General features: G+C 45.0%; 1 protein-coding gene across 4 annotated transcripts in view; it reads right to left on the bottom strand.

Annotated features, from left to right (window-relative positions):
- LOC135216410 (nucleotide exchange factor SIL1-like) overlaps window positions 1-27,458 on the bottom strand; it is a 131,872-nt gene that overhangs the window by 70,718 nt on the left and 33,696 nt on the right. For all 4 annotated transcript variants that reach the window (XM_064251700.1, XM_064251703.1, XM_064251699.1 and 1 more), the window contains one exon: window positions 3,820-4,106. In XM_064251700.1, the coding sequence (XP_064107770.1) occupies window positions 3,820-4,106 (287 nt within the window). The remainder of the gene's footprint in view (window positions 1-3,819; window positions 4,107-27,458) is intronic.

Below are 27,458 nucleotides of genomic sequence, written 5' to 3'. Positions count from 1 at the left end.
CTCTCTCTCTCTCTCTCTCTCTCTCTCTCTCTCTCTCTCTCTCTCTCTCTCTCTCTTCTGAGATGAGAGATTTTTATGGTACACTATGTATAATATGTTTATTAATATTTTCAAATGATAATAGTAGTAATAATAATAATGATAATAATACTAATAATACTAATAATAATAATAATAATAATAATAATAATAATAATAATAATAATAATAATAATATAATAATAATAATAATAATAACAACTGTGATTACAAAAATCATAAGTGAAAGTATTTTACAAATACTACGAAAATCTCTCCCTCTCTCTCTTACAGAAATGTACGTTTTTTTGGATGATAAATGATTTAATGATTTTCAAATATCAACATTAATGTAAACAGCAATAATATCAATTCATTAAAGAAAATACTAAAGTGAATTAGCAAAGACTCGGTGTCGAGCGACCTCTCCATCCTAGACAAAGCCGCGTCCCTCCTAACCAGAAGAAGATTAGCCCATAAATTGTCACTGAGGTGAGCCAAATAAGAAAACGCCTTGCCCCAGACTGCAAAAGACTGGCAAGTGAGGCGGCACTCACCAACCCTTCCGGGAACCTGTCAGAAGCTATCTTGGCAATAACTACAGACCAGAGGTCCAGCCAAGAAACCATCTGCAACATGGAGGCCGCCGTAGATTCCAAAGCTAAGGCATCTTGCGGAGACAAGGACGGAGCCACTGACCTCACCTGTTCCAAAGTCAAACCCAGCTTCAGGCGAATGATGTCTGGGTTAAGGTGGCATGACAACAAAAAAGCACAGTTCGTAGCATAGTACTTCCTAGTCTTGTGAGAGGTGGGGGTAGTAGTTTGGTAGTGCCTCTAGAGCGATGTGAACCGTCCCGGTCAGAAACAGGTGTTAACTTTCTGCAAGACCGACTGAACGTGTCCCGACAACGGCAGCTGAAGAGATGATTTGGGGTCCTGAGTAGCTCCCACCAAGGCTTCCAAGCAAGAAAGAGTGTAAGACGACCGAGCCTGAGTCCTACTTTCCAAATTGTTGAACCCACGAACGAGATCAACAACTTCCGAAAAGGAAGACAGAAACTCCTGCGTGCCCCCCTCCCCCTGCTCTGGCATCGGTGACCGACGACGAGAAGGATGTGTAGGCTCTTCTAACGCGCCTTCTTCACCAAAATTCACAGAAGGGTTAGTAGCCAAACAGTCTGACACCCCTACTAACCTATCTGGGCTGGGTCCAAGTGTCAGCCTCCAAGACGGACCCACTATAACACTAGGCACATCACTTTCCTCAACAGGTGATGCCAGACGTCCATGAACAGACACGGGCGTGGCGGCCGTACGTATGTGAGATGGGGGGGGAAACTTGCACTCGAAATTGAGGGAGAATCCCTTATAGTGGAAGTCTTGGAAGCACCAGTTAAGAGAGGCAGGCAAACACTCCGACTGCACCACCTCCGTGCTCACTACCTTCGACCTCTTGACAGGCACCTTCAGATCTTTACGGCAACGAATAGGCCTTGGAGAAGAAGGAGCACTACCATCACGTGCACGGACAGGGGAAGTTGCACCACGCTTGCGATGTGCAAGGACGGAAGGGGGTGGGTGGGGTGGTTGCACTTTCGAGATTCGGCGGCGAAGCAACCCCTGCAGAACACAAATCTCTAACACTGCCCGAAACCACAGCACTCTCGGGAACACGTCCGCGCTGTTCCTCCCTCGGCGGCGAAGGAAGGGCAAAGTCCTTAGCCTTCCAACGCTTAATACGCCAACGAGGCGTACAGGGGAAGAGGGAGAGGAAGACAGCACTAGCTTCTTATGCGCACTCTTCTCAGAAGGCGGGGACGAAGCAACGTGTTTCTTACCAGTCCTCCCAACCGATAAGGCAGACAACTTCACATCCAATACAGAGTCCAGCCTCTGAAGCACTGCTTGGCATATGACCTCGGACTGATGTGCCAGAGAAGGCTCCGAAGACAAGGAAGGGAGATGTTGTGAACTGGGCGGCAGTGATAATGTCTTGGCTAAGTGAGGCGGATCAGAGGAGGCGACTGGGAAATATGTCATCGATGAGAGTGACGTCACAAGTGGTGGTGACATCACGGCTTCACCTCTGTGAGAGGAGGAAAGAGATGCCACTGGCAGAGGAATACACAAAGATGGGCCCCGTGACGTCAACAATGGGGCTGATGCCGCAGCGTCACTCTGATGCAAGGCGACGGCAGACACCGGCGGAGCAATACAAGATGGCCGACTGCTCCCACCCGCTGAGACGAGGCCGGGAGGAGGGGGGATGGCCTGGCTGGACCGGGAAGGGGTACCCCCAGCCCAAGCTTCTTCCAAATCGCCGCCATTTTGGACGCCTCCGACTCTGGAAGAGAAGAGAAAAAAATACCCTGGCGACCTCCCAATAATTTCATCGACGAATCAATGGAAGAAAAGGAAGGAGATGCAGGGACAACGCTACCATGGGGGTTGACTACTGCAGAAGATGAAACATCGGGAATAGGAGTTAAGCCCTCTCAAATAGGAAGAGTGGAAACTCTCCGATGTTCCCTCTTACCATAAAACTTCCTACACTGCTCCATAGGCCATGCCCGGCATTCCGTACAAGGATTCTTAATCGTACAAAAATTTGAACGACACCTACTGCATGTGATGTGAGGGCCTGTCGCTGATGAAGCCAAAAAACGAGAACACAGGAACCCAGGAACTCTAGGGCACAAACGCTGACGTCAAGAAGGAGCAGAAGCAGCCATAATACCAGGTAAAAACACACAATCACACACACACTAAAGGAAACGAAACGGGCAAGAACCGGAAAAGGCCAAGAGAGGAAAAACCCAACTCTCGTCCAGGCGGTTAAGAAAAGACTGGCGTAGATAAGAGGTGTTTGACCACTCTTCACCCGATCTATACATGCGTTGCCAGATATCACAAGATTCCTTGCTTTCATCTGCTTTTTAACCGGATTCAGCTAGGCGGTAGAAATTATCCTATTGTTAAGACCGAGGGTTTGTTCGCGCATGAAAAAACGAATTGTTGGTTGTTTGCTCAGCAGTACCAGGTGTTCCCAAAAGTGGGCAGGCCCCCGTTCACCTACACTAACAATGGCATTGCTGCTGCCAAAATTTGAATTTTTGACTGCTGTGGTAGGAAGCTTTCAGTTATGTAATTGCTTGGTAAGTCACTTTATGTGAAATAATTTTTACCAAACAATTTTAAATTTATAATTTTAAATATAATAAAGCTTAAATATTATTCTGCGACCAAAAAGAACATAAAAAATTCATAGCTATGGTCTTTGCTAATTAAGACAGTAAAGTTAAAAGGTCAGTACACAATAAACCTAAGAAAAATTTAGGAAAGTATTGATTTAGTACAAATTATACAAATTAGCTTACCAAGATCAATGTGTCAAATTTCTATAATTTTCTGACTCAACCAAAGTATTTATTCTTAAATAAGAGGTGAAAATTGGTCCAAACTATAGTTAAGGAAATGAAAAGTTAGGTTGGAAGAGGCCAAAGAGAATATATGTAAAGTAAAGCATAAGAGAATAGTAGCTGGGGGCTGAATGGCAGCTATGAAAGACCTTTAGTAACATCTACAGAGTGCTGTGCTAGCCAAAAATTGAGTGAAGAGCCAAAAAGTGGGGTTGTTTCATTTGCCAATAATGAGGCAATCGTTTAAAAATGGGAATAACTTTCTGGAAAAAAAAGTGTAGAGGTGTCATTAGCACAGCAGTGACATTCAATTTCACAAAAACAGAATACTGTACATTTTGCAGACAGTAAGTTGTAGTGGCCAAAATATTAAATATTACCTCAGGAGTTTTACCATCATCACTTTTAATATTCTTGAGAGCTTCTATTATGTTTTTTCTCAGCATCTCTTCTCTTTCAGCGCTCTCTGGACTTCCACTACTCAAGTTTTCTTGTTCCTCACTTGGTGAAGGTATGACTGCTTGCCCAATTCCAGTGTCTCCAGCATTTCTTAAATTCTCCAGAGCCTTAAAATAATTTGTGCCATCATCCCCATCCATAAGCTTGGCCTCTTTGAGGCCTGTCTGAAGATTCATTCGGATGTGAAGGCCAGGAAGCACAGTTTGATCTAAAATTAAAATGAATATAAATTCTACCAAATAACTGTATCTAAAAGCTTTGAGATTCATTTATCTTATAAATAGTTATTCTAAAAACAAAGCTAATCTTACCATTACTAGCCAAGAATTTACATTCGCTAAAATTCAAGGTCTCCACAAACACAAGACATCATCCCTAAACCAAAACAATATTGCCTCTTGGCTGGATTGCCACAACCTAATATTGGGCCCCATAGTTTTTCTGTTCCAGGGAGATATGCACTTCACTTCTTGTGTAGTCTTATGTATAACTGAACAATCAACAACAAAAATGGTAGGCAAGACATTTAAAGTAAATGGGGCGTTTATATTAAAAAAAAAAATTATTATTTGGGTTTTAAAGCCACATGTGTTTCATAAAAACATCTAAGCTTGTAAATCAACTCAAACTACAATTTATGCTAGTGAAAAGGTGGGACCACCTGCTAATAAAAACCCTTACAATAGGCGATGAGAACCACCTCCTACAGGTATACCTGTCATATCATCAGTAACTGGTTCCAAAGCAAAACTTACGTACAAAAAGGACTTGAATTAACCACCTTAAAAAACAACCCAGGCTCCCTACCATAACATCATCACATAAGAGATACAAAACAACTAAAAAATTCAACAATTTTGGAGTCTTTTCAGTAACAAATACACATATATATATACCTTCATACTATATTTAAGAATACCAAACCACAAAAAATGAGAGTCCCCAAGGCTGTATTCAAGACATGCTTACATGATCAAGGGGGCTGTGACATGACATCATACTGCCATGTACCAATGTATTTAGTATGGTAGCTGCAGTGCAGTTTTGTGTATAAAAATGATATTGTTATGATACAATAAAGTTTCATACATACTTACCTGGCAGATATATACTTAGCTATGGACATCGGAGACTATAGCTAAGTATATATCTGACAGGGAAGTTGAATGTATGAAAATGATATTTTAATGATAAAATAAGGTTTCATATATAGGGTAAAAAACCGCAGGGTACAGAGTGGACCATGTACGATCAGCGTGAACAATCCCAAAAAAAGTACATTATAACGCGTCCTGACATCAGAGATGGGCATCAGTCGCGACTTCTTGTTGGTGAGAAACTGAGCTAAAGACCTCTACTCTCCTTTCGAAGTAAGTATTTTCTCCAAAGTTAGAAATTAAGGCCAAATTTTAAGATTTAAACAGAGGGTAGTGAAAAAGGGTTTCTAAAAAACATAGTTTGCAAATCTCCAAAAAACGCGTTCAAAACATTTTTACTTACAACTCGAAATATTTAGAAGATTGACGCCATCTCGATGTTTATGGAGTCGCTTGTGTCAATAAACTAACCATTTCCTGTGATAAATCCGCACACCACTTGTACCCACAGACGCTGGGACACTTTCATCACAACAATCGGAAAACTTTCCCTCACCGAGTAAACAACTGTTTTGGTAGAAGACGACGACGAACAGTGCACTCCGATAATTTTTTTAATAAATAGTAAAACATCAATATTTTACATATTTATGATGATTAATTTAAAAATATTCGTTATTGAAAAAGTAACTCGATTCTGACTCAAATTTAAGTAATTATTTTTTGGAATTAGAACGTTCTTTTAAGTCCTGTATTATGACATCACGACATCTTGACTTTCGTACCTATTGTAAACAATTGCTTTACGTAACTTTCTTGCAGAACAGTTTACCAGTTATTCATGCAGATATCAGCTCTCCATGTAATTGGTATAATCGTAATGCGCATACGTATATATCTTTATTATTTACTTTTTGGATATATGAAGATGTTTTACTGCCGGATTATCGCCGTAGTGTGACGCAATAGTTTTCGGTCCCTGGGCCTCTGTCTGTTTTCGCACCATAAGAAATTATGGGGCCGAATTTGCAATGACCAGAAAGTCGTTAAAAGAGGAAAGTTAGCACTGAGGGGCATATGTTCTGATTGATAAAAATACAAATTTATTCAATAGCTAGCTTGTAAAAAATACTTATTACAAAAAACTTGATTGACAACTAAGCAGCATACCTACTATGGGTTTCAGAGACAGTGCAAGCATGTTTTTGGGCAATACCTATTTCTGTAACGAACACTTGTATCAGAACGAGATTTTGCTATAGTGCATTACACCCAGTGCCGTAATTTATTAGGGTATCGTGAATCACTAATCGTAAAGAATAACGACACTTGTCCTTGTACCAAGAGACAAAAACTCCATTATGCAGAAATGGATACGAACACACATAAAAAACTCCACCTACCCTCTCCCCCCCTCCACCGCCACCCCTTTCCTTCGTTTCTTCGCCTTCCTCTCTCTCTCTCTCTCTCTCTCTCTCTCTCTCTCTCTCTCTCTCTCTCTCTCTCTCTCTCTCTGTGTTGCCATTCGGCATGTGTTCACCCTCCAAACTGGGTATAAGGCTACACACAAAACGTTGAAATTGGTAAAATTAGGCTATGTATTGGAAGTATATATACATAAATATTAAAGCAATTTTATCATTATTGCATTACTATGACAACTAGAATTCATGGAAACAGTTTATAATAATGAAACGGCATATGTGTGAAGCCTCCACTAATGTGGCAACGATGATTTTGCCATTCTTAGCATGCAAACATTAAAGGTTACATTTATTTCTGGCATACGGTTATTAAAGAAATTCAAAATACTAATATAGACTGAAATCAATGAAAACTGCTAGCAAAAACAAAAAAGCAAAAAAGGGCCCCCCGTATTCGCGTTCTCCGGATTCGCGGACTATCACATTCGCGGATTTCTTTCAGGAACGTTTCCCTACATTATTCGCGGAAAATTTGCGCATTCGCGGTATTTTTCTATGAGAAATATCCACAAATTCCTTGTTTTTTTTTTATCAATTTCATCATAAAATGCACTTTTTGTGATACAACTATTATTTTAACTAACAAAATACTAGGCTGTTTTTAACGTTTTTATAGGGGTTCCAAACATTCGCGGGTTCTAACTATTCACGGGGGGGTCTGGTACGCATCCCCCACGAATACGGGGGGACCACTGTATAATTCATTTATCCGTAGTCATTCCTCTATGGTTTTCGGCAGCCAGATGTACGAAAACGTTAGAAACATTTGATTGTATCTACTTTAGAAATATCTGTAATTTTTAGGGGTAATTTGGTTGCAAAAAAGGGATAATATACATAAATTAAATTAAAATTTTTAAATAAAGTAAATTTGAACTAAATAACGAGTAAAGTAAACAATTTAGGGAATAAAACTTTGCAGTTTCGTCGTCTGCTGTTCGTAACTGTGTTTGTGGCGCGTGCTTAGGAACCAGGAACAGCAACTTGTTTAAAGTGCAATGTGGAGTGAACTGAGACCAAAATGTGTATAATAACAATCAAATAAGCACTGTGGAGTTTCAGTTATGATGCCAGTAAGGATAAAAACCACCGATTACAAGGTAAGAATGAATTCAGTTCAAACCATGACCCCGGGAATAAAAAGTTTCATACTTTCAGTAATATAGGCAACAAAATGACAATTTGTCCAAAATTGCATTTTTCCTAACTATACAAACCTGAGGTCCTTTTACAATAGGAAGGTACTAGCGGCAGCTGGATAGGTCGTAAGCTTTCGAACAAGGGGTTCGGTAGTTAACTGCTTGTCCGACAGGCGCGCGCGCGCGACTGGGAGGTAAACAAATCACTTTTGCTTTTGGCCCAAGCAAAAACTGCAGAGTGAGGGGTGGCATGAGGTGGGACTATGTGTAAAAGGACCTCAGGTTTGTATAGTTAGGAAAAATGCAATTTTGGACAAATTGTCATTTGTTCCGACACGGCATACAAACCTTCGGTCCTTTTACAATAGGAAGACTCACTTCTTGGTGGGAGGAATCTGAGTCTTTTGTGAACAGACTGGTGTTCGCCCAACCTTGGAATGCCTCCCTGGTCGTAAGAGCGAGGGAGGGATCCAAGCCTCTGTCCGATTGATCGGGGTGTGCACCGCCAGGATCAATGGTCAGACCTCTGGACGAGTACTAAGAGAGAGGCAAGCGTATCTCTTCGTACCAGCAAACAAGAACAAGTTCCTATTTGCAAGAGGCAACATAAAGTTATGGTTTGTCTCTTGTTGGCATCCACTTCCCCCCCCTTGTAGGAGGAAGTGGTGGATATTCGCTCCCATCCCTAGTGAAAGGGATAGGATGGGGCTCTGTCGAGTAGCTCACCGGCATCTCGTCCTTATCCAGCAAGGTGATGACCGTATCCCATCTACCCACAGGTAGAGGGGGAGAAAAAGATATGAAGAGAAGCCAGTCACTCTCTCATTCACATATCTATTCTTACAGTCACACCAGGACTCGATGCTGTTCAGCCTGCTAGGGTCTGGGTTAGCTACACAACGTGTTGAGCAGCCACCACGGGTCCCAAGGAAAACGATCCAAGGACCTGTGGGCAATATCCAAAAGGTAGAAGGAGGTGCCAGTGGTCTGGTTGTACCAGACCCCTGCCTTCAGTACCTGCGCCACGGAGAAGTTCTTGTGTAACTCGAGGGTCATCTTGGTGCTGACGAAGAGTCTTCAACACTCAGCCTGGGATGTCGAGTTTCTTCAGAAAGCACGCGGTCGCGCTTTCACAGGACAAAGCAGCATCTCCTTCGCATCGAAGGCGGTGAAGTCCATAAGGGAGGGGATTGTGAAGGACTCTAACCGATCGTCAGGAACCGAAGGGTTCAGAGTCTTCGCTACGAATTCGGTACGAAATCGAGCGTCACGAATCCCCATCCCCTGGATGCTTGACTTCGCAGGAAAAGTCATGCCATTACCTCAGAGGAAAAGAAGGGAATGGTCGTATGACCTATCCCTCTTCTCGACTTCGGTGATGTCCTGTACCCATACTGGTCTATCCTCTGCAGCGAAGTTGTTCTTCTCGGTAGTGGATAGGACACCGACACTCAATGGTGGGTGTCGATGGTATGGGTACTGTGACAGCCGTTAGGACGAAGAAAAGACTGTTATGGAACAACCGAACTAAGTCCACAGCGAGTTTGTAACAGACTTGGCGCTCTGACAGCTGCCGACTGACTGCGTTCGGTAGGAGGCAAGTTGTCCAAGCACCCGAGCAAGTCACGTGGACCTTCGCCTTAAAAGGGTTATGATGCCAAGAGACTAAACAAATAATTTGTTCGTCACCGATGCCAGAAGGCAAGGTGATGACTCTCTTAAGGCATGTGCCCAACAGGCGAAAGTCAATTGCCTTCTAGAGACCGAGGTCCCTGATGGCAAGATATCTCATAGTATAGTTGATTCTTGGCTAAGGAGAAACAACACTATGTCTCGTTGAAGACGAAGGTGTACAGAAAATGCAACCTACGTCTTCACAGCTGAACCGAGAGAAGGATTCTCAAGATTCTGAACCTGTGCTACAAAGACTGAGAACGCTAACCGCTATTCATTGCTGTCCGGTGAGGATCGTAGTTGCAATAAAAGCGGAGCGCTTTTCAGTAATGAAGACAGGGAAATACTGCCTGAAGAACTGCTTCTCATGGGCTGAACATTTGGAAGTAGAGCTGTCAGGTCGGAGAGTAGGCGATGTCTTCTGACATATCTGTTAATTCGGGGCGAGCAATGAATAATTGCACACCTACGAATACGAGATATTTTGAAGACAAACTCAGATGTCTGCAAAAATCATTCGCATTATCGCGGTGCGATGCAGCGGGAGACTAGTACAGACTTCTGTTACCGTGCGGTAAACAGAAAGATGAAAGAGTCCAAGAGATATCTCTGTTGAACATTCTCGCAATGTCGAAGGCGATGAAATCGAGCATCACAGCAGTAGATGGTCCTTCATTATTGCGAGAATCCCCGTTAATCAGAGACCTAAGTCCATGATTGTTGGGCAGAGATACGGTTCGGTAGTCAATCAAACCAGGGGAGAGAGAGACGTAACCGACCGTGCATCTCCGAGACCTAGCTGATACTGAGCCGCTATCAGGCAGTTCAATACGCAGTAGCTCTCGGTGACTCGTCATCCTGAGTTGCCAGGTAATCCATTATTCCACGAAGAAATGCGTTCGGCTAGAACCATCGAGCATAAATAATACGCTCGAGCAATTATATTTAACCGAAACGGATTTCGGTAAATACAAAAGCTGATTTGGTGTTGTCATGACAATACCAAGTATCTAAAATCGAAACTGATAACTGCTGGGAGGTTGCAGGCAACCCCGAGTTGCAGTTCAATTAAGATACAATTCGTCTCGGTCACAAACCGTAGAGTTAACTACGGTATGCGCCTACCCCCGGGACAATTCAACTGTTAAAAGAATCATGTCGGCGAGGGTAATATACGTAGTATATTTGTAGGTCTGTACCACGACCTCCATCCTAAATTCTTTTTCCTCTCGAGGAATGAGAATAAGGATTGGAGATCGACCGCCTTCGTTCTCTAGTCAAGAGAGTGAAGGAGAAGTCTTTCCCAAAGGAAAGCTTCAATGGTGAACAGAATACCGAAGACGATAGTTCAAGCCAAACTGGAAGTTCCCGTCCGTCTTCTCTATTCCAGGTTAATCGCCTACTGTGAGATACTCTTCTTTCAGCAGCAGTCTTCTTCCAAATGCTAGAAATTACAGGAATTCGAGCATAAGCGAGGTTCCCGATTATCGTGTAACAATTATCGGGGATTCTCGCTCACTTTGGACCGTGGTCTCGCCTAAGTGTTTGGAGATCGTAAAAAACTCGAACACTCTGAGTGCGCTAGAAACTTCCGTAGAATTCTAAGCACTCTGCGAAACCCCCACCGAATTCGTCAAACGATATCGGCTGGTGGTCCTCCCGATTCCCGTAGAAATCGAGAAAGGGCAGGATCCCTCCTCAACGACCGGGGCTTACGTCAGGTAGGACCCGAAGGTCCCCCCGGTGGCGCAGCCCCTAACGTTGGGATCTTACAGAGAAATATCTGTAGGATCCCTCCCCTTTCCCTCGTAGCCGTAAGGAGAGAGGGAATGGGGGAGGAATTGGATACTGGCTCGCCTTCCCAGCGGAACTAGCAGTTGGAGAAGAAAAGGAGCAGCCATCGCCTTACGGCGATGGCCTCTCAGAGCCTGGGAAAACGTATCGTCAGGAGAAAACGTTTTCCCGAGGAGGGTTACGAACTCATACTGTAGGTAAGGGTCTGCCGCCACTGTGAACGTCGTCTGGGTGGGCTGATCGACACCTGACAGGAGAGAGCCGATACCGTCCTCCGACTCATTCCAGTCCTCGTCGAGGTCGAAACCTCAGGAGGACCGAAGGGGTATTCAAATACGGTGTCCGAAGACACGTAGAAACGCCTCTGTCGCAGTAGAGGAGGTGAAGTAGCTTGTTCGACCGGCCAGAACTGAGAGCGCCTTCTTGTCCGGAGACGAGAGACTACCTGGTTCAACACAGTTGGCAAGCTCCGATCGCGGCAGACCCACCGTCGATTTGGGTTCCCTCTCGGGCCCCAAAACGACTCGAGCCGAGACGTGGCTCTGCTGGTGGGAGCGGCGATCCTTCCCCGAGGTCGTTGTGCTGACGAATCAGCGCCATAACCTTGGCAAAGTTCCTCTGGATCTCGGAAGTCACAGCATCTTGCAGAGTAGGACCGTTAAGCCCTTCGAACAAGAGCATATTCCGAGAACCTTCCTCCTAAGAAGGGGGAACAGCGACAGCCCTCTCGGTCTTCTCCATCCACTTGCGCATACGTCCTGGCCGGTCCAAGAACCGTGCCTGGCACGTAGGGCGTCGTGGTGGGATCATGAGGGGCGCACCCCTCACGATCACTCCTCAATACCTCGCTCCTCCCGGTGTAACCCGAGGAGGTTGAAGGTAGGGGAGAGGCAGACCTGACGCTCCCTCCTCGCTCGCTGGCAGAACCAGCAGGCTTGGAGGGCTGCAGGCGATCGTCAACCCGCGGTGGCGATCGAGCTGCCGGCCTGGTCGAACCGTCTCGCTGTGGAGAACGGCTGGACTGAGCACAGCGGCCCCGATCTCGAGTGTCAGAAGAGCTGGTGCTGGTTGCCGTACCCGATCGCTCTCTGTGAGAGCGACGGTCAGGCGACCTGCAGGCTCCACTGTCACAGTGAGACCGGTGCTTGTCCTCACGGCACGTCACGTGGCTGGCACCGGCGAACGGGAGGACCTCTTCCCAGCCTCAGCCCGTGGCCGGTCGTGGACCGTCACGTCCCCGGGTAGCCAGCTGGTCGCCGCGAGAGTGAGAGCTGGTCTGGTGAGAGTCGCGTGAGCGGCTGTCACCAGTCTTCCGCCCCGTGCCGTGAACCTGACGCTGAGCGGACTCAGAGGTCTGGTTCCTGGCTGCACGGTCGCTGTTAGGCGACCGTACACTCGGTACCTCCCGCGAACGAGAGGCCGAGACGGACCCTGATGCAGTGGCAGAACCACTGACACCAGGCGAGAGAAGTACCGGTGTTAGCCGGTACCCCTCTGGTCCCCGTAGTCTTCTTCCTTGCGGAAGAAGAGACGGGCCCGCTCCCGAAGGAGCAGGAGGACCAGCGGAAGGAACCCTCCCGTCCCACCGAGGTGAGACGGGTCCCGAGAAGCTCCCGAGGGAGACTTCTTAGGAGGGAGGAGGCAACCTTCTTCTTCCTCGGCTGTGAAGCCTTAGAAGTCGAAGGGGAAGAGGCGGCAGCCGACGACGATGAAGAAGATGAAGACGACGACGACGACACCTTCCTCCTCTTCTTCGTCAGCTTCCTCAGGACAGACGTAAGATCTGCTATCCAGGGCGGAGCCGGGGCTGCTGTAGCCGAAGCCACAGGGCCCGGACGCACCTGTACAGACAGACCAAAGTCTGGGGTAGTACCACCACGAACAGGAGGGAACGACGTCTAGCAGGTATGGGCATCTCAGGAACAGCAAGCACAGCATCGGTAGGGACAGCCAGCGCAGCAACGGCAGGGACAGCCAGCGCAGCAACGGCAGGGACAGCCAGCGCAGCAACTGCATGGACAGTCAGCCCAGAATCGGCAGGTACGGCAGGCAGCACCGGAAACACAGGAAGTGGAGCAGCAGCCAGCAACATCCTGGTACCGGCGGCAGGTCCAGGGGCGAGCTCTAGGGCAGCGGAAGTGTGGTCGCGGCAGCGCGGCAACCACGAGCGGCGGCGGCACGCCCCCCTCTCGGTACGGCGAACGGCACTTCACAGCGGCTGTAGGCAAGACTGTTACCACGTGAGGCGAGTACACCAGGTGAGGAGGGACGTCGTCACCTGGAGCGTGTCACCACTCCATGGGTGACCGCAGTAGGCCCAGACATAGAACCGCAGCCCCTGGACACTAGCACGCCCTGCAAATGGAAGGACGCCCATACCTCACCAAGGTCCACCCTCGTGGCAGTAGCACCTGCGGAAATAACAGTAGTAGCGATTAGTGGGGGGGGAAGTCCCCTCGCGCGGGGGGGTGAGCCCTCTCCGAACGAGTGGAAGACCCCGAATACAATTGTACATCGGGCACCGAGCGCCCTCCCCCGCGCTCGACGGATCGGGCGAGGAGAAGAACGCAGATAACCTCCCCCCCCCAAAGGGGAAGGGCCATCTGTGGGAGCAGAGCGGGGGGGGGGGGGGTTCTCGTTCCCCACCCCCGCACAGCACCCATGTACCCAACAATAATAATAAGAGCCCGAGAGCAATCGTGCCCTCGGCCCGAATGCAAGGGCATAAGGATCAATTCCCTGACTGAGCGGAACTTGAACCAAATAAATATTGATGCAATCAATAATAAAAGGAATAAAATGAAAAAGAATCTTGCATTACGATTCACTTCACAATGAATAAAAAGGGCTCGGATCGAGCGGCATTTGCGCCCTCGGTACCGAGCGCAAGGGTAAAAGGATCCATTCCCGATTATGAATGGAAACCTTGATCCATAATGAATTGATGCAATCAAAATATATATGAAAATGAAAAAGAATACTGCGCTTGCGATTTCACTTCATACAAATAAAATGGGGAAGGATCAATTCCCGGGAAATAGCGGAAACATTCATCCAAGTAAACAATGCAATCTCAATAAAATATGAAAATAAAAAAGAACTGCACTTGCGATTTCATTTCATTCAAATAAAAAGGGGAAAGGATCAATTTCCGGGTAAGCTCGGAAACTGATCCAAAATGAGTATTGCTACAATCAAAATAATATATATGAAAATGAAAAAGAATACTGTACTTGCGATTCCACTTCCATACAGAATAAGTTTTCGTGCCGAGCGCATTCGCTCGGCAACGAGCATACAGGTCAAAAAAATATATAAATGAAAAGAGCACTTACTTACGATTTTCATCTACACATTTCCAACCAAAATATACGCTCGGAGCGAGCGCTCTCCCGCCCTCGGCACCGAGCATACACAATACGAGGATCATTTCTGGGAAAATGAATTCCCGCACTTACGCCCTTCAGTCCCGGCACTCGGGTAATCGGAGGGCGTGGTGAAACCAAGATCCTTTAATTCACAATTGAATTCAATGGAAATAAATATGAAATGATTGTACTTACAATTCAGTTTCACTAGATAAATAGAAAAAGAAAAACACAACCATGCGAAAGCAACGACGATGAAGCGGGCAGAGAGCGATGATACACGTCCACACGCCAGCAGGCCGAAAGCAAAAGTGATTTGTTTACCTCCCAGTCGCGCGCGCGCGCCTGTCGGACAAGCAGTTAACTACCGAAACCCTTGTTCGAAAGCTTACGACCTATCCAGCTGCCGCTAGTACCTTCCTATTGTAAAAGGACCGAAGGTTTGTATGCCGTGTCGGAACAAATGTTGTTTTATTGTGCTGATTACAACTGCAATCTTGAGTAAGATCAATAAACATTACATACATACGCTAACATTGTTCAAATGATTGCTGGGAAGGCTGGGAAAGATGATTTTTGTCACTGATCAGAATCTGTACATCCCACGGTAGCCGCCATATTGGATTTCAAAACTGCCTTGAAAACATATTTTACGAAGAGCGTCACATGCTTATTTTACTTTGTATGGGGCTTTCATATATCACATTATGTTGACAAAACTTCAATCTTTTGAATGGTATGCTTGGAGTTGTAATTGTATTCTTATTTCACCATTTAAATATCGAGTGAATAAGACCTGTCCACCGTGATAAGGGTTGGTAGTCGCTGGTTTTTCCCCCTACTTACCAAACAATTACATTAGCTGTAGCTTTCTTAACCTGGCAGTCAAAAATTCAAATTCCTGGCAGCGGTAGCAGCACTGCCATTGTTTGTGTAGGTGATACAGATCCCGCCCACTTTTGGGAATACCTGGTACTGCTGAGCTTAAGACTTCAATTCGTTGAGCCGCAACGTCCATCTGTGGGGAGGAGGGAGGGCTCTGATTATGTAATTGTTTGGTAAGTTTATGTGAAACCTTATTTTATCATTAAAATATCATTTTCACATAACCCTCTTCCGCCGAAGGGGTATAATAAAAATTGTCTCCCGTATGACGGCGGATCTCGGAGTGAGCGCCAAAGCGTAAAAAATATTTTTTTCAAAAAATCAAAGCGCGCTTAGTTTTCAAGATTAAAGAGTTCATTTTTGGCTCCTTTTTTTGTCATTGCCTTAAGTTTAGAATGCAGCCATCAGAAATGAAAAAAAATATCATTATCATATATAAATAATGCGATATATGATAGCGCAAAAACTAAATTTCATATATAATCGTATTCAAATCGCGCTGTGAGCAAAACAGTTAAAGCTAACGAGTTAATTTTTTTTTTTTTTATTTTACACTAAATTGTAATCATTTTGGTATACAGTGGTACCTCGAGATACGAAAGACTCAACTTACGAAAAACTCAAGATACGAAAGCTGACACAAAAAATTTTACTGCTATACATACGAAAAGTTTTCAAGATACGAAAGGTTTCTGAAAGTCTGAGATTCGCCCGATAACAATTTTGAAACTCCATCTTAGTTCTAGTAGACTCGCCACCATCCTCCTGCTCTCCCATTGGTTCCTGATGCTAGCCAAGCCATGAGATCCTTCTCTCCTATTGGACAGCATCCCTCCCATCATGCACCTTACGTGGTGGCGTGCCTTCGCTCAGCCACTCCACACCCGAAGCTTTATCGTACGCATGCGGCATTCGTTCGGTCCAACAATTTCGTTTAGTATCGTAAATTCGTTAGTGATTTCGTTGTGCTACTTTATCATGTTGTGAGAACCTAATTAGTATACGTACTACATACATAACTTAATTACGTAGAGGACATATAGTCATGGGTCCCAAGAAAGTTGCTGAAGTTCACAGAAAGAAGAGAATGCTTTCTATGGAGACAAAGATGGAGATAATAAAAATGTATGAAGCTGGCTTGCAGTGGAGTGTGATCGCTAAGGAATATGGCCGAAATCCGTCGACGATAGGCACCATCCTTAAGCAGAAGGAAGCCATCAAAGCAGCTACACCTTCCAAGGGCGTGACTATTTTGTCCAACAAGAGGAGCCATGTGCATAATGAAATGGAAAGGCTGCTTCTTGTATGGATCGAGGACAAAGAAATTGATGGCGATACGATAACCGAGACGGCAATCTGCCAGAAGGCCAGCGCTATTTTCGGCGATTTGATTGCCCAAGCCGAAGATGACGGCGGAGAGGGGACATCAACGGCAACCCCAGAGTTCAAGGCTTCTCATGGGTGGTTCGAAAAATTCCGTAAACGGACTGGCATCCATTCGGTGGTGAAGAAATTGAAATTATGTAAAGTATAAAAAAGTAAAAAGAAATGTAAAAATAAAAAAAAGACAAAATAAATTTTATTTTAAGATTTTCGTAAAGTTAAGTGTTACAGTTTTGTTAATGAGTTTTGTAAAGCTTAGTTTGTTTTTCTGACATTTTTTTATGTGTTTCGTAAAGTTAAGTGTACGTATCTGCTTTTTGTCCTCCACCTCCTCTGCCGCCACTTTCAGAGATAGCCTCACTCCAAAGGTAAGCTTCCACATTTTACGTTACAGTAATAATATTTCTTGTAGACTAATATACACTTTATTTACAGGTTTTGCATTTTTATTATTATGTCACATAATAATACTTTATCATGTTGTGAGAACCTAATTAGTATACGTACTACATACGTAACTTAATTACGTAGAGGACATATAGTCATGGGTCCCAAGAAAGTTGCTGAAGTTCACAGAAAGAAGAGAATGCTTTCTATGGAGACAAAGATGGAGATAATAAAAATGTATGAAGCTGGCTTGCAGTGGAGTGTGATCGCTAAGGAATATGGCCGAAATCCGTCGACGATAGGCACCATCCTTAAGCAGAAGGAAGCCATCAAAGCAGCTACACCTTCCAAGGGCGTGACTATTTTGTCCAACAAGAGGAGCCATGTCCATAATGAAATGGAAAGGCTGCTTCTTGTATGGATCGAGGACAAAGAAATTGATGGCGATACGATAACCGAGACGGCAATCTGCCAGAAGGCCAGCGCTATTTTCGGCAATTTGATTGCCCAAGCCGAAGATGACGGCGGAGAGGGGACATCAACGGCAACCCCAGAGTTCAAGGCTTCTCATGGTTGGTTCGAAAAATTTCCGTAGAAACGGACTGGCATCCATTCGGTGGTGAAGAAATTGAAATTATGTAAAGTATAAAAAAGTAAAAAGAAATGTAAAAATAAAAAAAAGACAAAATAAATTTTATTTTAAGATTTTCGTAAAGTTAAGTGTTACAGTTTTGTTAATGAGTTTTGTAAAGCTTAGTTTGTTTTTCTGACATTTTTTTATGTGTTTCGTAAAGTTAAGTGTATGTATCTGCTTTTTGTCCTCCTCCTCCTCTGCCGCCACTTTCGGATAAAGCCTCACTCCAAAGGTAAGCTTCCACATTTTACGTTACAGTAATAATATTTCTTGTAGACTAATATACACTTTATTTACAGGTTTTGCATTTTTATTATTATGTCACATAATAATACTTTATCATGTTGTGAGAACCTAATTAGTATACGTACTACATACGTAACTTAATTACGTAGAGGACATATAGTCATGGGTCCCAAGAAAGTTGCTGAAGTTCACAGAAAGAAGAGAATGCTTTCTATGGAGACAAAGATGGAGATAATAAAAATGTATGAAGCTGGCTTGCAGTGGAGTGTGATCGCTAAGGAATATGGCCGAAATCCGTCGACGATAGGCACCATCCTTAAGCAGAAGGAAGCCATCAAAGCAGCTACACCTTCCAAGGGCGTGACTATTTTGTCCAACAAGAGGAGCCATGTGCATAATGAAATGGAAAGGCTGCTTCTTGTATGGATCGAGGACAAAGAAATTGATGGCGATACGATAACCGAGACGGCAATCTGCCAGAAGGCCAGCGCTATTTTCGGCGATTTGATTGCCCAAGCCGAAGATGACGGCGGAGAGGGGACATCAACGGCAACCCCAGAGTTCAAGGCTTCTCATGGGTGGTTCGAAAAATTCCGTAGACGGACTGGCATCCATTCGGTGGTGAAGAAATTGAAATTATGTAAAGTATAAAAAAGTAAAAAGAAATGTAAAAATAAAAAAAAAGACAAAATAAATTTTATTTTAAGATTTTCGTAAAGTTAAGTGTTACAGTTTTGTTAATGAGTTTTGTAAAGTTTAGTTTGTTTTTCTGACATTTTTTTATGTGTTTCGTAAAGTTAAGTGTACGTATCTGCTTTTTGTCCTCCTCCTCCTCTGCCGCCACTTTCGGAGATAGCCTCACTCCAAAGGTAAGCTTCCACATTTTACGTTACAGTAATAATATTTCTTGTAGACTAATATACACTTTATTTACAGGTTTTGCATTTTTATTATTATGTCACATATTGAATGGTCCAAATTGTTGTAGTATTTCATTGTTTATAAGGTCAATTTACCTTTATTATGAAATTTACTGGGGTGTTTTTGGAGGGCTTGGAACGGATTAGCCATTTTACATGTAAAATGTGGTCCAAGATACGAAAACCTCATGATACGAAAGGCTCCTCGGAATGGATTAATTTCGTATCTCAAGGTACTACTGTATAAGACATTGTAAAATGATCAAAGCAACACAGAGAAAATATTATCACAAAATGATGCATGAATTTGTAATGTGAGGACGTAAAAAAAGTTTTTTTTTTTAAATTAACCATAAATATAAATATTGTTCTTGAGACTTCCAATTCGTTTCAAAATGAAGATAAATGATTGAATATTACTATACTGTAAGAGTTTTAGCTTACAAATGCAATTTTCAACCATTTCGGACGAGTTAAAGTCGACCGAATGTCGAATTTTTTTATATATTTTTTTTATATGCAAATATTTTGAAAATGAAAAAAGCTACAACCTTCAATTATTTTTTGCTGTATTCTACATAAACTGCACACATTTTCATATATAAAACTATGAAACGCCTAATATGCGGAAAGTTTTTTTTTTTTTAAATTCACCATAAATAAGCACAAGGCCCTGAACTGGTATACCTTCCCTTGCATCATGAACCTCAGGTACTTCCTCGAGGATGGATGAATCGGCACATGGAAGTAAGCGTCCTGCAGATCCAGGGACACCATCCAGTCCCCTGGACGAAAAGCAGGCAACACCGATGACGTGGTGTCCATGGAGAACTTCCTCTTCTCTACAAAGAAGTTCAGGGCGCTTACATCCAGAACCGGTCTCCATCCCCCTGACTTCAGAACCAGGAAGAGGCGGTTGTAGAAGCCTGCTGAGTGAAGGTCGGATACCAGTTCTATAGCCTCTTTTTCCAGCATCTGGTCTACTGCTAGAAAAAGGGCTTGGCTCATGATGGGATCCTTGTACCTGGCCGTCAACTCCCTTGGAGTTGTCGTTAAGGGAGGTCTTGAGGAGAAAGGAATGAGGTATCCCTTTTGAACTACTGAGAGGGACCAGGTGTCCGCCCCTCTCTGGGTCCAGACCTCCGCAAACTTTAGAAGTCTGGCGCCTACTGTCGTCTGGAGGACTTCCATGTTATTTTGGGGTTTTGACCGACTTGGAGAAGGGTTTACCTCTCCTGCTGGGTCTTTGCCCTCTGAAAGAAGAAGATCTGGAAGGAGGGCCCCCTCGAAAGGGCTCCTGCACTGAGGGTTTCTCCTTCTTGGCCTTAGAAGAGAAGGCCAGTCGAGGTTTCCTTGCAGACTGAGCAAGCAGATCCTGGATTGCATTGGCTGAAAGAGAGCTTGAGATATCCTGGACGATCTTCTTAGGGAAGAGCTGGGAAGAGAGCTGAGAATACAAAAGCGAGGACCTCTGGGCGTGCAACACCGACTTAGTCAAGAAAGAGCAGTACACCGCTCTTTTCTTGACCACTCCTGCTCCAAACAACGATGCAATCTCGCTCGAGCCATCTCTTACAGACTTGTCCATGCAGGGCAAAACACTGTGGAGATCTTCTGGCGAAAGAGCGTCCGGCGTCTGGGTCTTTCTGGCCAAAACTCCCGACCAATCCAGAAAGTTGAAAACCTCCAAGACCCGGAACATCCCCTTCAAAAGGTGGTCTAACTCGTTCATCGCCCACGACATCTTAGCGGAATTAAGGGCAGAACGTCTGGTGGCGTCCACCAATGAAGAGAAGTCCGAGTCCGCTGATGAAGGAAGTCCCAGGCCCAAAGGTTCTCCAGTCTCATACCAGAACCCCGTAAGTCCCGTCAGCTTGGAAGGAAGGAAGGAAAAGACCGTCTTCCCTGCTTCCTCCTTGGAAAGGAGCCACGAACCAAATCCCCTCAGGGCCTTCTTCATCGATATGGTCAGTTTCATCCTGACGCAAGAGGAACTCTTTGCAATCCTGGAGGTAGAAAACAGTGAATGCGGAGATGGAGGAGCAGCAGGGCCGAGGGAATCTCCAAACTCTTGTAGAAGCAAGGCGGTCAGCTTCTTGTAAGCCGAGAACGAGGCAGTCTTGGCAGAGTCGTCATCCGAGCCTTCCTGGTCCTCTTCCAACGAAGAATGAGGAGGGTCCTTAGCAGAGGAGGCGGTCCTGTCAGGAGAAGAACGCCTACTAGGAGAGGGGCGCCTACGAGAAGCCTGGCGCCTGTCAGGAGAGGAGAGCACATCAGGAGAGCGACGTCCAGTTGAAGACGAGAGCCTGCTGGAGACAAGAAGCCTGGGAGGAGAAGCGCGCTTACTAGGAGAAGAGAGCTTGCACAACGGAGAGCGCCTATCAGGAGAAGACCGACTCCCATGAAGTGGGCGCCCACGAGGCTCTTGGCGCCTGCCAAGAGGAAAGCTGCTGCCAGGAGAAGAGCGCCTGCTAGGAGAAGAGCGCCTGCTAGGAGAAGAGCGCCTGCTAGGAGAGGAGCGCCTGCAAGGCGCTTGGCGCCTGACAAGAGGAGAGCGCCTGCCAGGAGAAGAGCGCCTGTTGGGAGAGGAGAGCCTGCGAGGTGACTGACGCCTATCCAGAAGAGCGCCTGTCCGGAGAATGGCGCCTGCCAGGAGAAGAGCACCTGCGAGGCGACTGGCGCCTGTCCAGAGGAGAGCGGTTGTCAGCAGAAGAGCGCCTGTCCAGAGGAGAGCGGTTGTCAGCAGAAGAGCGCCTGTCCAGAGGAGAGCGGTTGTCAGCAGAAGAGCACCTGCAGGAAGACTGGTGCCTGGAAGTAGAAGGGCGCCTGCCAGGAGAGGAGCGCCTCTCGCGAGAATCACCTCGCTCGGGAGAAGAAACAACATCCGGAGAAGAGCGCCTACGGAGCGGAGAGCGCAAGTCGAGAGAAGGGCGCCTGGACTTCTTGATGGGGAGAGAGACGTCCTTCCTCCGACGAGAACTACCGGCCAAGGAGTCAGCGAGGGCCGAAATCTGCGCCTGGAGACCAGCGAGAATACGAGAAGGGGACTTCTCAGGCTCCTCTTCCGGAGAAGGAGAGCGAGGCAAGCGAGGAGAAGAGCTATCTTGAGATCTCCTGGGGCTCTTCACCTACAGAGAAGGCTCCTCTGGAAAGAGTTCCGGGCTGGAAGCAAGGGAGCTGCAGGGCACCTTCCAGGCTCTCTTCAAGGGGTGCGAAGCTTCCGGGGAGCTCCATCCACGCTTCAGCGAGGGCGAGGCGGACGAAGAGAAGCACTGACGTAGAATGTCCTTCTTGAGGGGGTCTGAGGCAGCCTGGGAACGCACATCAGGATCTGCCGAAGGGACGCCTGACCCGTGGGGGTTCTCCATAACCTTCCTGCGGCTGTCGACTTTCCTCCTCCACTGGGTCTGGGAGTCTGGAAGAGGTCTAGGCCTGGAAGCGCTACGGAGCCAGTCAGACGCCCCCTCCACAACACTGGGGACACTGCACAAATCACTTCCACTGTCACTCTTACCTTTTTCCAAGGAGCGGATCTTGACCTCCATCCTGCGGATCGCGGCTTTCATAGCAGCCACCTCCGAAGACGTATCCTCTGGTTCGACGCAGGGAGCAGGAGCTGAAACAGGGGAAGAAGGATCTGCTACTACTACAGGGTTAGGATCTAACTTTAGCTCGCTAACACGAGACCTACTCAAGCTTCTGGAGGAAGCCTTACGAGCCCTGTCCCTCTCCAACTTCCTCAAGTAGGAAGAAAGAGACTTCCATTCGTCCTCATTTAAACCCTCACATTCTTTACATGGGTTATTAAAAGCACATTCATTCCCCCTACACCTATTACATACAGTGTGAGGATCTACCGAAGCCTTCGGTAGCCTCACCTTACATACATCCACAGAACACACTCTAAACACAGCAGAAGTTTTCTTAACAGATTCCAAGTCAGACATTGTTCAAAGAGAAATCCAAAGCAAAATCAAATACGGTCCACGAAAAACGTATGCCAAGCCAAAAAAGATCCAGTACATCACCAATAATCCGTCCAAAAAAGATACTAGGCAAGCGAGAGTGAAATCAACTATCAGGAGGAACCAACCACAGGTGTTGCCAGTTCCAGCGACAGAGAAAATCTGATTAGAAAACGGGATTGGTTCATACACCCAGCGGCGGGAAGGGTAGACCACCTGACCTACCTGCCGCGTGTGCCGCGAGATTTGAAATTCTGTCGGGAACGTCAGAGACTATAGCTAAGTACATATATATCTGACAGGAAAGTTCATGTATAAAACTAAAATTTACGAAACACATTAACAAAACTGTAACACTTAACTTTACAAAAAACTAAAAATTAATTTTTTTTTCTTTTTTTGATTTTTAACTTTTTTTTTTTTTTACTTTTACGTAGGCTTTTTTTTTTTCTTACTTTTACGTAGGTTTTTTTTTTTTCTTTTTTACAGAATTTCAACTTCATCACCACTTTCAACGTTCTGTTTATCACTTGGTTCTTCCTTTTTGCTTTCAACTTAATTTTTTTCATCACTTGGTTCTTCCTTTTTGCTTTCAACTTTCTGTTTTTTATCACTTGGTTCTTCCTTTTTGCTTACTCCTGCTAATGCTGAAGGCCTCTTTAAAAAATAACAATCCAAGGAAGATTGCTTCTGCCTACTTTTCACAATGTTCCTGAAACGACTCAGGCAAACGTCATCGAACTGCGCAAGCATACCACCTGTGTGAGCCTTTTCGGGGTGTCTTTTTTCGATAAAGATTGCACTTTATGAAAAACGGCTAGAACATCCTTAATTTCTACCGTTGTCATAGGGTCCTCCTCCTCTTCCTCGCCGCTGCTAGAGAACTCTTGAACGACATTATGTTGCATGGCCTCCAACTCCTTCAGGTCATCCGTCGTAAGCTCCTCTTGGTGCTCCTCGAGAAGGTCGTTGATGATGTCGTCCTCGTCGACGACCAGCCCCATGGACTTGCCGAGTGCAACAATCTCGTCAAGATCTGGTTGGGAAACAGTTTCAGGATCGCCAACTGTTCCGGACTCTGCAGCACCAGCTTCGCCCACGTCGAATCCCTCAAAGTCTCGGGCGGATACAGCAACAGGCCAGAGTTTCCTCCACGAGAAATTCAAGGTTCGCCTCGAAACCTCCTGCCAAGCTTGGTCGATAAGTCGGATACAAATGACAATGTCGAAATGCTCCTTCCAAAATTAACGCAAGGTGGGGTTTGTGGTATCGGTGATGTCGAAACATCTCTTAAAAAGATGTTTCGTGTACAGCTTCTTAAAGTTCGCTATCACTTGCTGGTCCATGGGCTGGAGGAGAGGGGTGGTGTTGGGCGGAAGAAAAAGAATCTTAACGAAGGAATACTCAGCTAGGATATCTTCCTCAAAGCCAGGAGGGTAGGGAGAGGCATTGTCCAACACCAGCAGACATTTCAGGGTGAGGCACTTCTCTTCCAAAAATTTCTTCACTGTCGGGCTGAAACACAGATTTACCCACTCCGTAACAAAAGCCTCGTTACCCAGGCTTTTGCACTAGCCCTCCACATCACTGGAAGCTTCTCCTTCAGCACTTTGTGGGCCTTGAAGGCTCGAAGAGTCTCGGAATGATACACCAGTAGGGGCTTCACCTTGCAATCCCCACTGGCGTTCGAACAAAGTGCAAGCGTAAGCCTGTCTTTCATAGGCTTATGCCCGGGTAGCTTCTTCTCTTCCTCCGTGATGTGCGTCCGACGAGGCATTTTTTTCCAAAAAAGGCCAGTCTCATCACAGTTGAAAACCTGCTGAGAACTGTAGCCTTCCTTGGTCATCATCTCGTCGAAAGTTTTCTTAAATGCTTTGGCCGCTTTCATGTCCAAGCTGGCAGCCTACCCATGATGCACCACCGAATGGATGCCAGTCCGTTTACAGAATTTCTCGAACCAGCCATGCGAAGCCTTGAACTCTGGGGTTGGCGTTGAAGTCCCTTCCCCTCCGTCATCTTCCGCCTGCGCAATCAAATCGCCGAAAATAGCGCTGGCCTTGTGGGCGATTGCTGTCTCCGTTACTGTATCGCCAGCGATTTCTTTGTCTTTTATCCAGACGAGGAGCAGCCGTTCCATCTCGTCGTGCACGTGGGTCCTCTTGCTGGACAAAATAGTGATGCCCTTCGACAGTGTAGCTGCTTTGATGGCATCCTTCGGTTTAAGGATGGTGCCTATTGTCGACGGATTACGGCCGTATTCCTTTGCGATCACACTCAATTGCATACCAGCTTCGTACTTCTTGATGATCTCCATCTTTGTCTCCAAAGAGAGCATGCGCTTCTTTCCGTGAATTTCAACTTTCTTGGGACCAATGACTATGTTATCTTGTACGTAATTTACATATAAGTTACACAATAAAGTTTTCGCACAACACGATAATAGTACTGCAACGAAATCACAAACGAATTTACGTTACTAAACGAAATCGTTGGATCGAACGAATGCCGCGTGCGTACGATAAAGATGTTGGTACAAAGAGGCCGAGATAGGCACGCCAGCATGTACATATAAGATGCATGATGGGAGGGATGCTGTCCAATAGGAGAGAAGGATCTCATGGCAGTGACTAGCATCAGGAACCAATGGGAGAGCAGGAGGATGGTGGCGAGTCTACTAGTACTAAGATGGCGGCGCGTGGCGCGAGTTTCAAAATTGTTATCCGGGCGAATCTCGGACTTTCAGAAACCTTTCGTATCTTGAAAACTTTTCGTATGTAGAGCCGTTAAATTTTTCGCATTGGCTTTCGTATCTCGAGTTTTTCATAAGTTGAGCCTTTCGTATCTCGAGGTACCACTGTATTTCAAAACTGATAAAAGCTACAATCATGAGTATTTTTTTGTTGTATTCTACATGAAATTGCACACATTTTCATATATAATACTCCATGTAACGGCTAATTTAAAATGATGCAAAATGTCAAAGTGACGAAATAATTTCCAAGATGTGTCACTGATACTTTTTAGTGCGATAAGAAAGAAATTCGCGCTTGCGTGCCTGCGTAACGATTGTAAACAAAACACCTTTATCCGTGAGCTCCCAGCATCCCCCAAGGAGCGATTCAAAAGTTTTCGCCTGGTAGGCATATAAGTATTTTTCCGCGAGTTTTTAAAAAAACTTTTCTACGTCGACGTACGATACGTCCCATCGGCACCCTACAGACAATTTATCTCGACGTATAATACGTCCAATCGGCGTAAGAGGGTTAATAACTAGGCAGCTAACTGATGAAGCAAAAAAGCCAACCAAGAAATTGTACATCACCAAAAAGAAAAAATCCACAATGGCGACGAAAGTCGACTGCAACAACAAACCACCGGTGTTACCCCGTGGCTGGCCGAAAACGAATTGAAGTCTTAAGCTCAGCAGTACCATGTATTCCTGAAAGTGGGCGGGATCTGTATCACCTACACAAACAATGGCAGCGCTGCTACCTCCGCCAGAAATTTGAATTTTCGACTGCCAGGTTAAGAAAGCATACAGCTAATGTAATTGTTTGGCAAGTCACTTATGTGAAATCATCTTTTTTTTTTGTTAACTATCACTCTACAAGGTATACTGATCTCTTTTTCACATAAGGGCATTCTATTATGTGGAAGTTTGCCTGGAAGTCAATGTCCTTTTGGGTTCATTCCCAGATGTTTGCCTATTTACAATGAGAAAAAAAATATTCAACCTTCTTAGTTCTTGCAAAATAAGCAGATGATTTAGCACAGTATTTCATCAATTCAACCATTATTGTCTTGATGTCCTGGAGTATCTCTGCCCTGAAAAAGTCAGAGTCAAAGAATCTCAAGAAACAAGATTGGTCAAATAAAGGAAAGGTTGAAATAACATATTACCTCTGTCCACATGGACAAAGAGCAAGGAACTATCTCTGTACAGAAACCAGGTCCTGCAACTCTGGGACTAAGAGACTGACCAGTCCCTAGACTATTCAATCTTGAACCTATAGTAGTGTTCCATCAGACAAATATGTCTTCTGCATGCCCATCCTCTATAAAGGGAACAGAGAAATGAGTTGTATGAATCTAATGTATGTGAAGTCATAAACTGACCTACAGCCTTCTTTAAATCCCTGATTAGTTGCTTACAACAAATAAGCAGTTATCACAGGCAAAAAATGTTCTAAGTATATATGGCTCATCTCAGCCAAAGGTGGCTTGAAAACAAAGAAGAGCTTATCAAACACGATAACAAAAAACCCAAATTACAAACAGTCACACTATCTTAACTATAATTAGACTGGAAAAAAATACAGTAGATCAAACTGAAGTACTAGTCAGACAGTTATGAGACAAAAACATAAGAGACCACAAGCATAATGTAATGAAGAGCAGGAGGTGAAGGGAAACTGCATAGGTTGTATTTAGTAAAACCTACATGAAGAGCAGAAATTGGGATTATAATGGTAACACAAATCTAGGAAATATATGGGATATATAACAATCCTTATCCAACCCTAAAAATTACATTTTCTAAATAAAATAAGATTTTATACATACCAAATATTTACTTGTTATAGT

The sequence above is a fragment of the Macrobrachium nipponense genome, chromosome 6, assembly GCF_015104395.2.
Source record: "Macrobrachium nipponense isolate FS-2020 chromosome 6, ASM1510439v2, whole genome shotgun sequence".
Lineage (NCBI taxonomy): Eukaryota > Metazoa > Arthropoda > Malacostraca > Decapoda > Palaemonidae > Macrobrachium > Macrobrachium nipponense.
The sequence above is the reverse complement of the archived record's forward strand: the minus strand, read 5'-3'. Positions and strand labels throughout refer to the sequence as shown.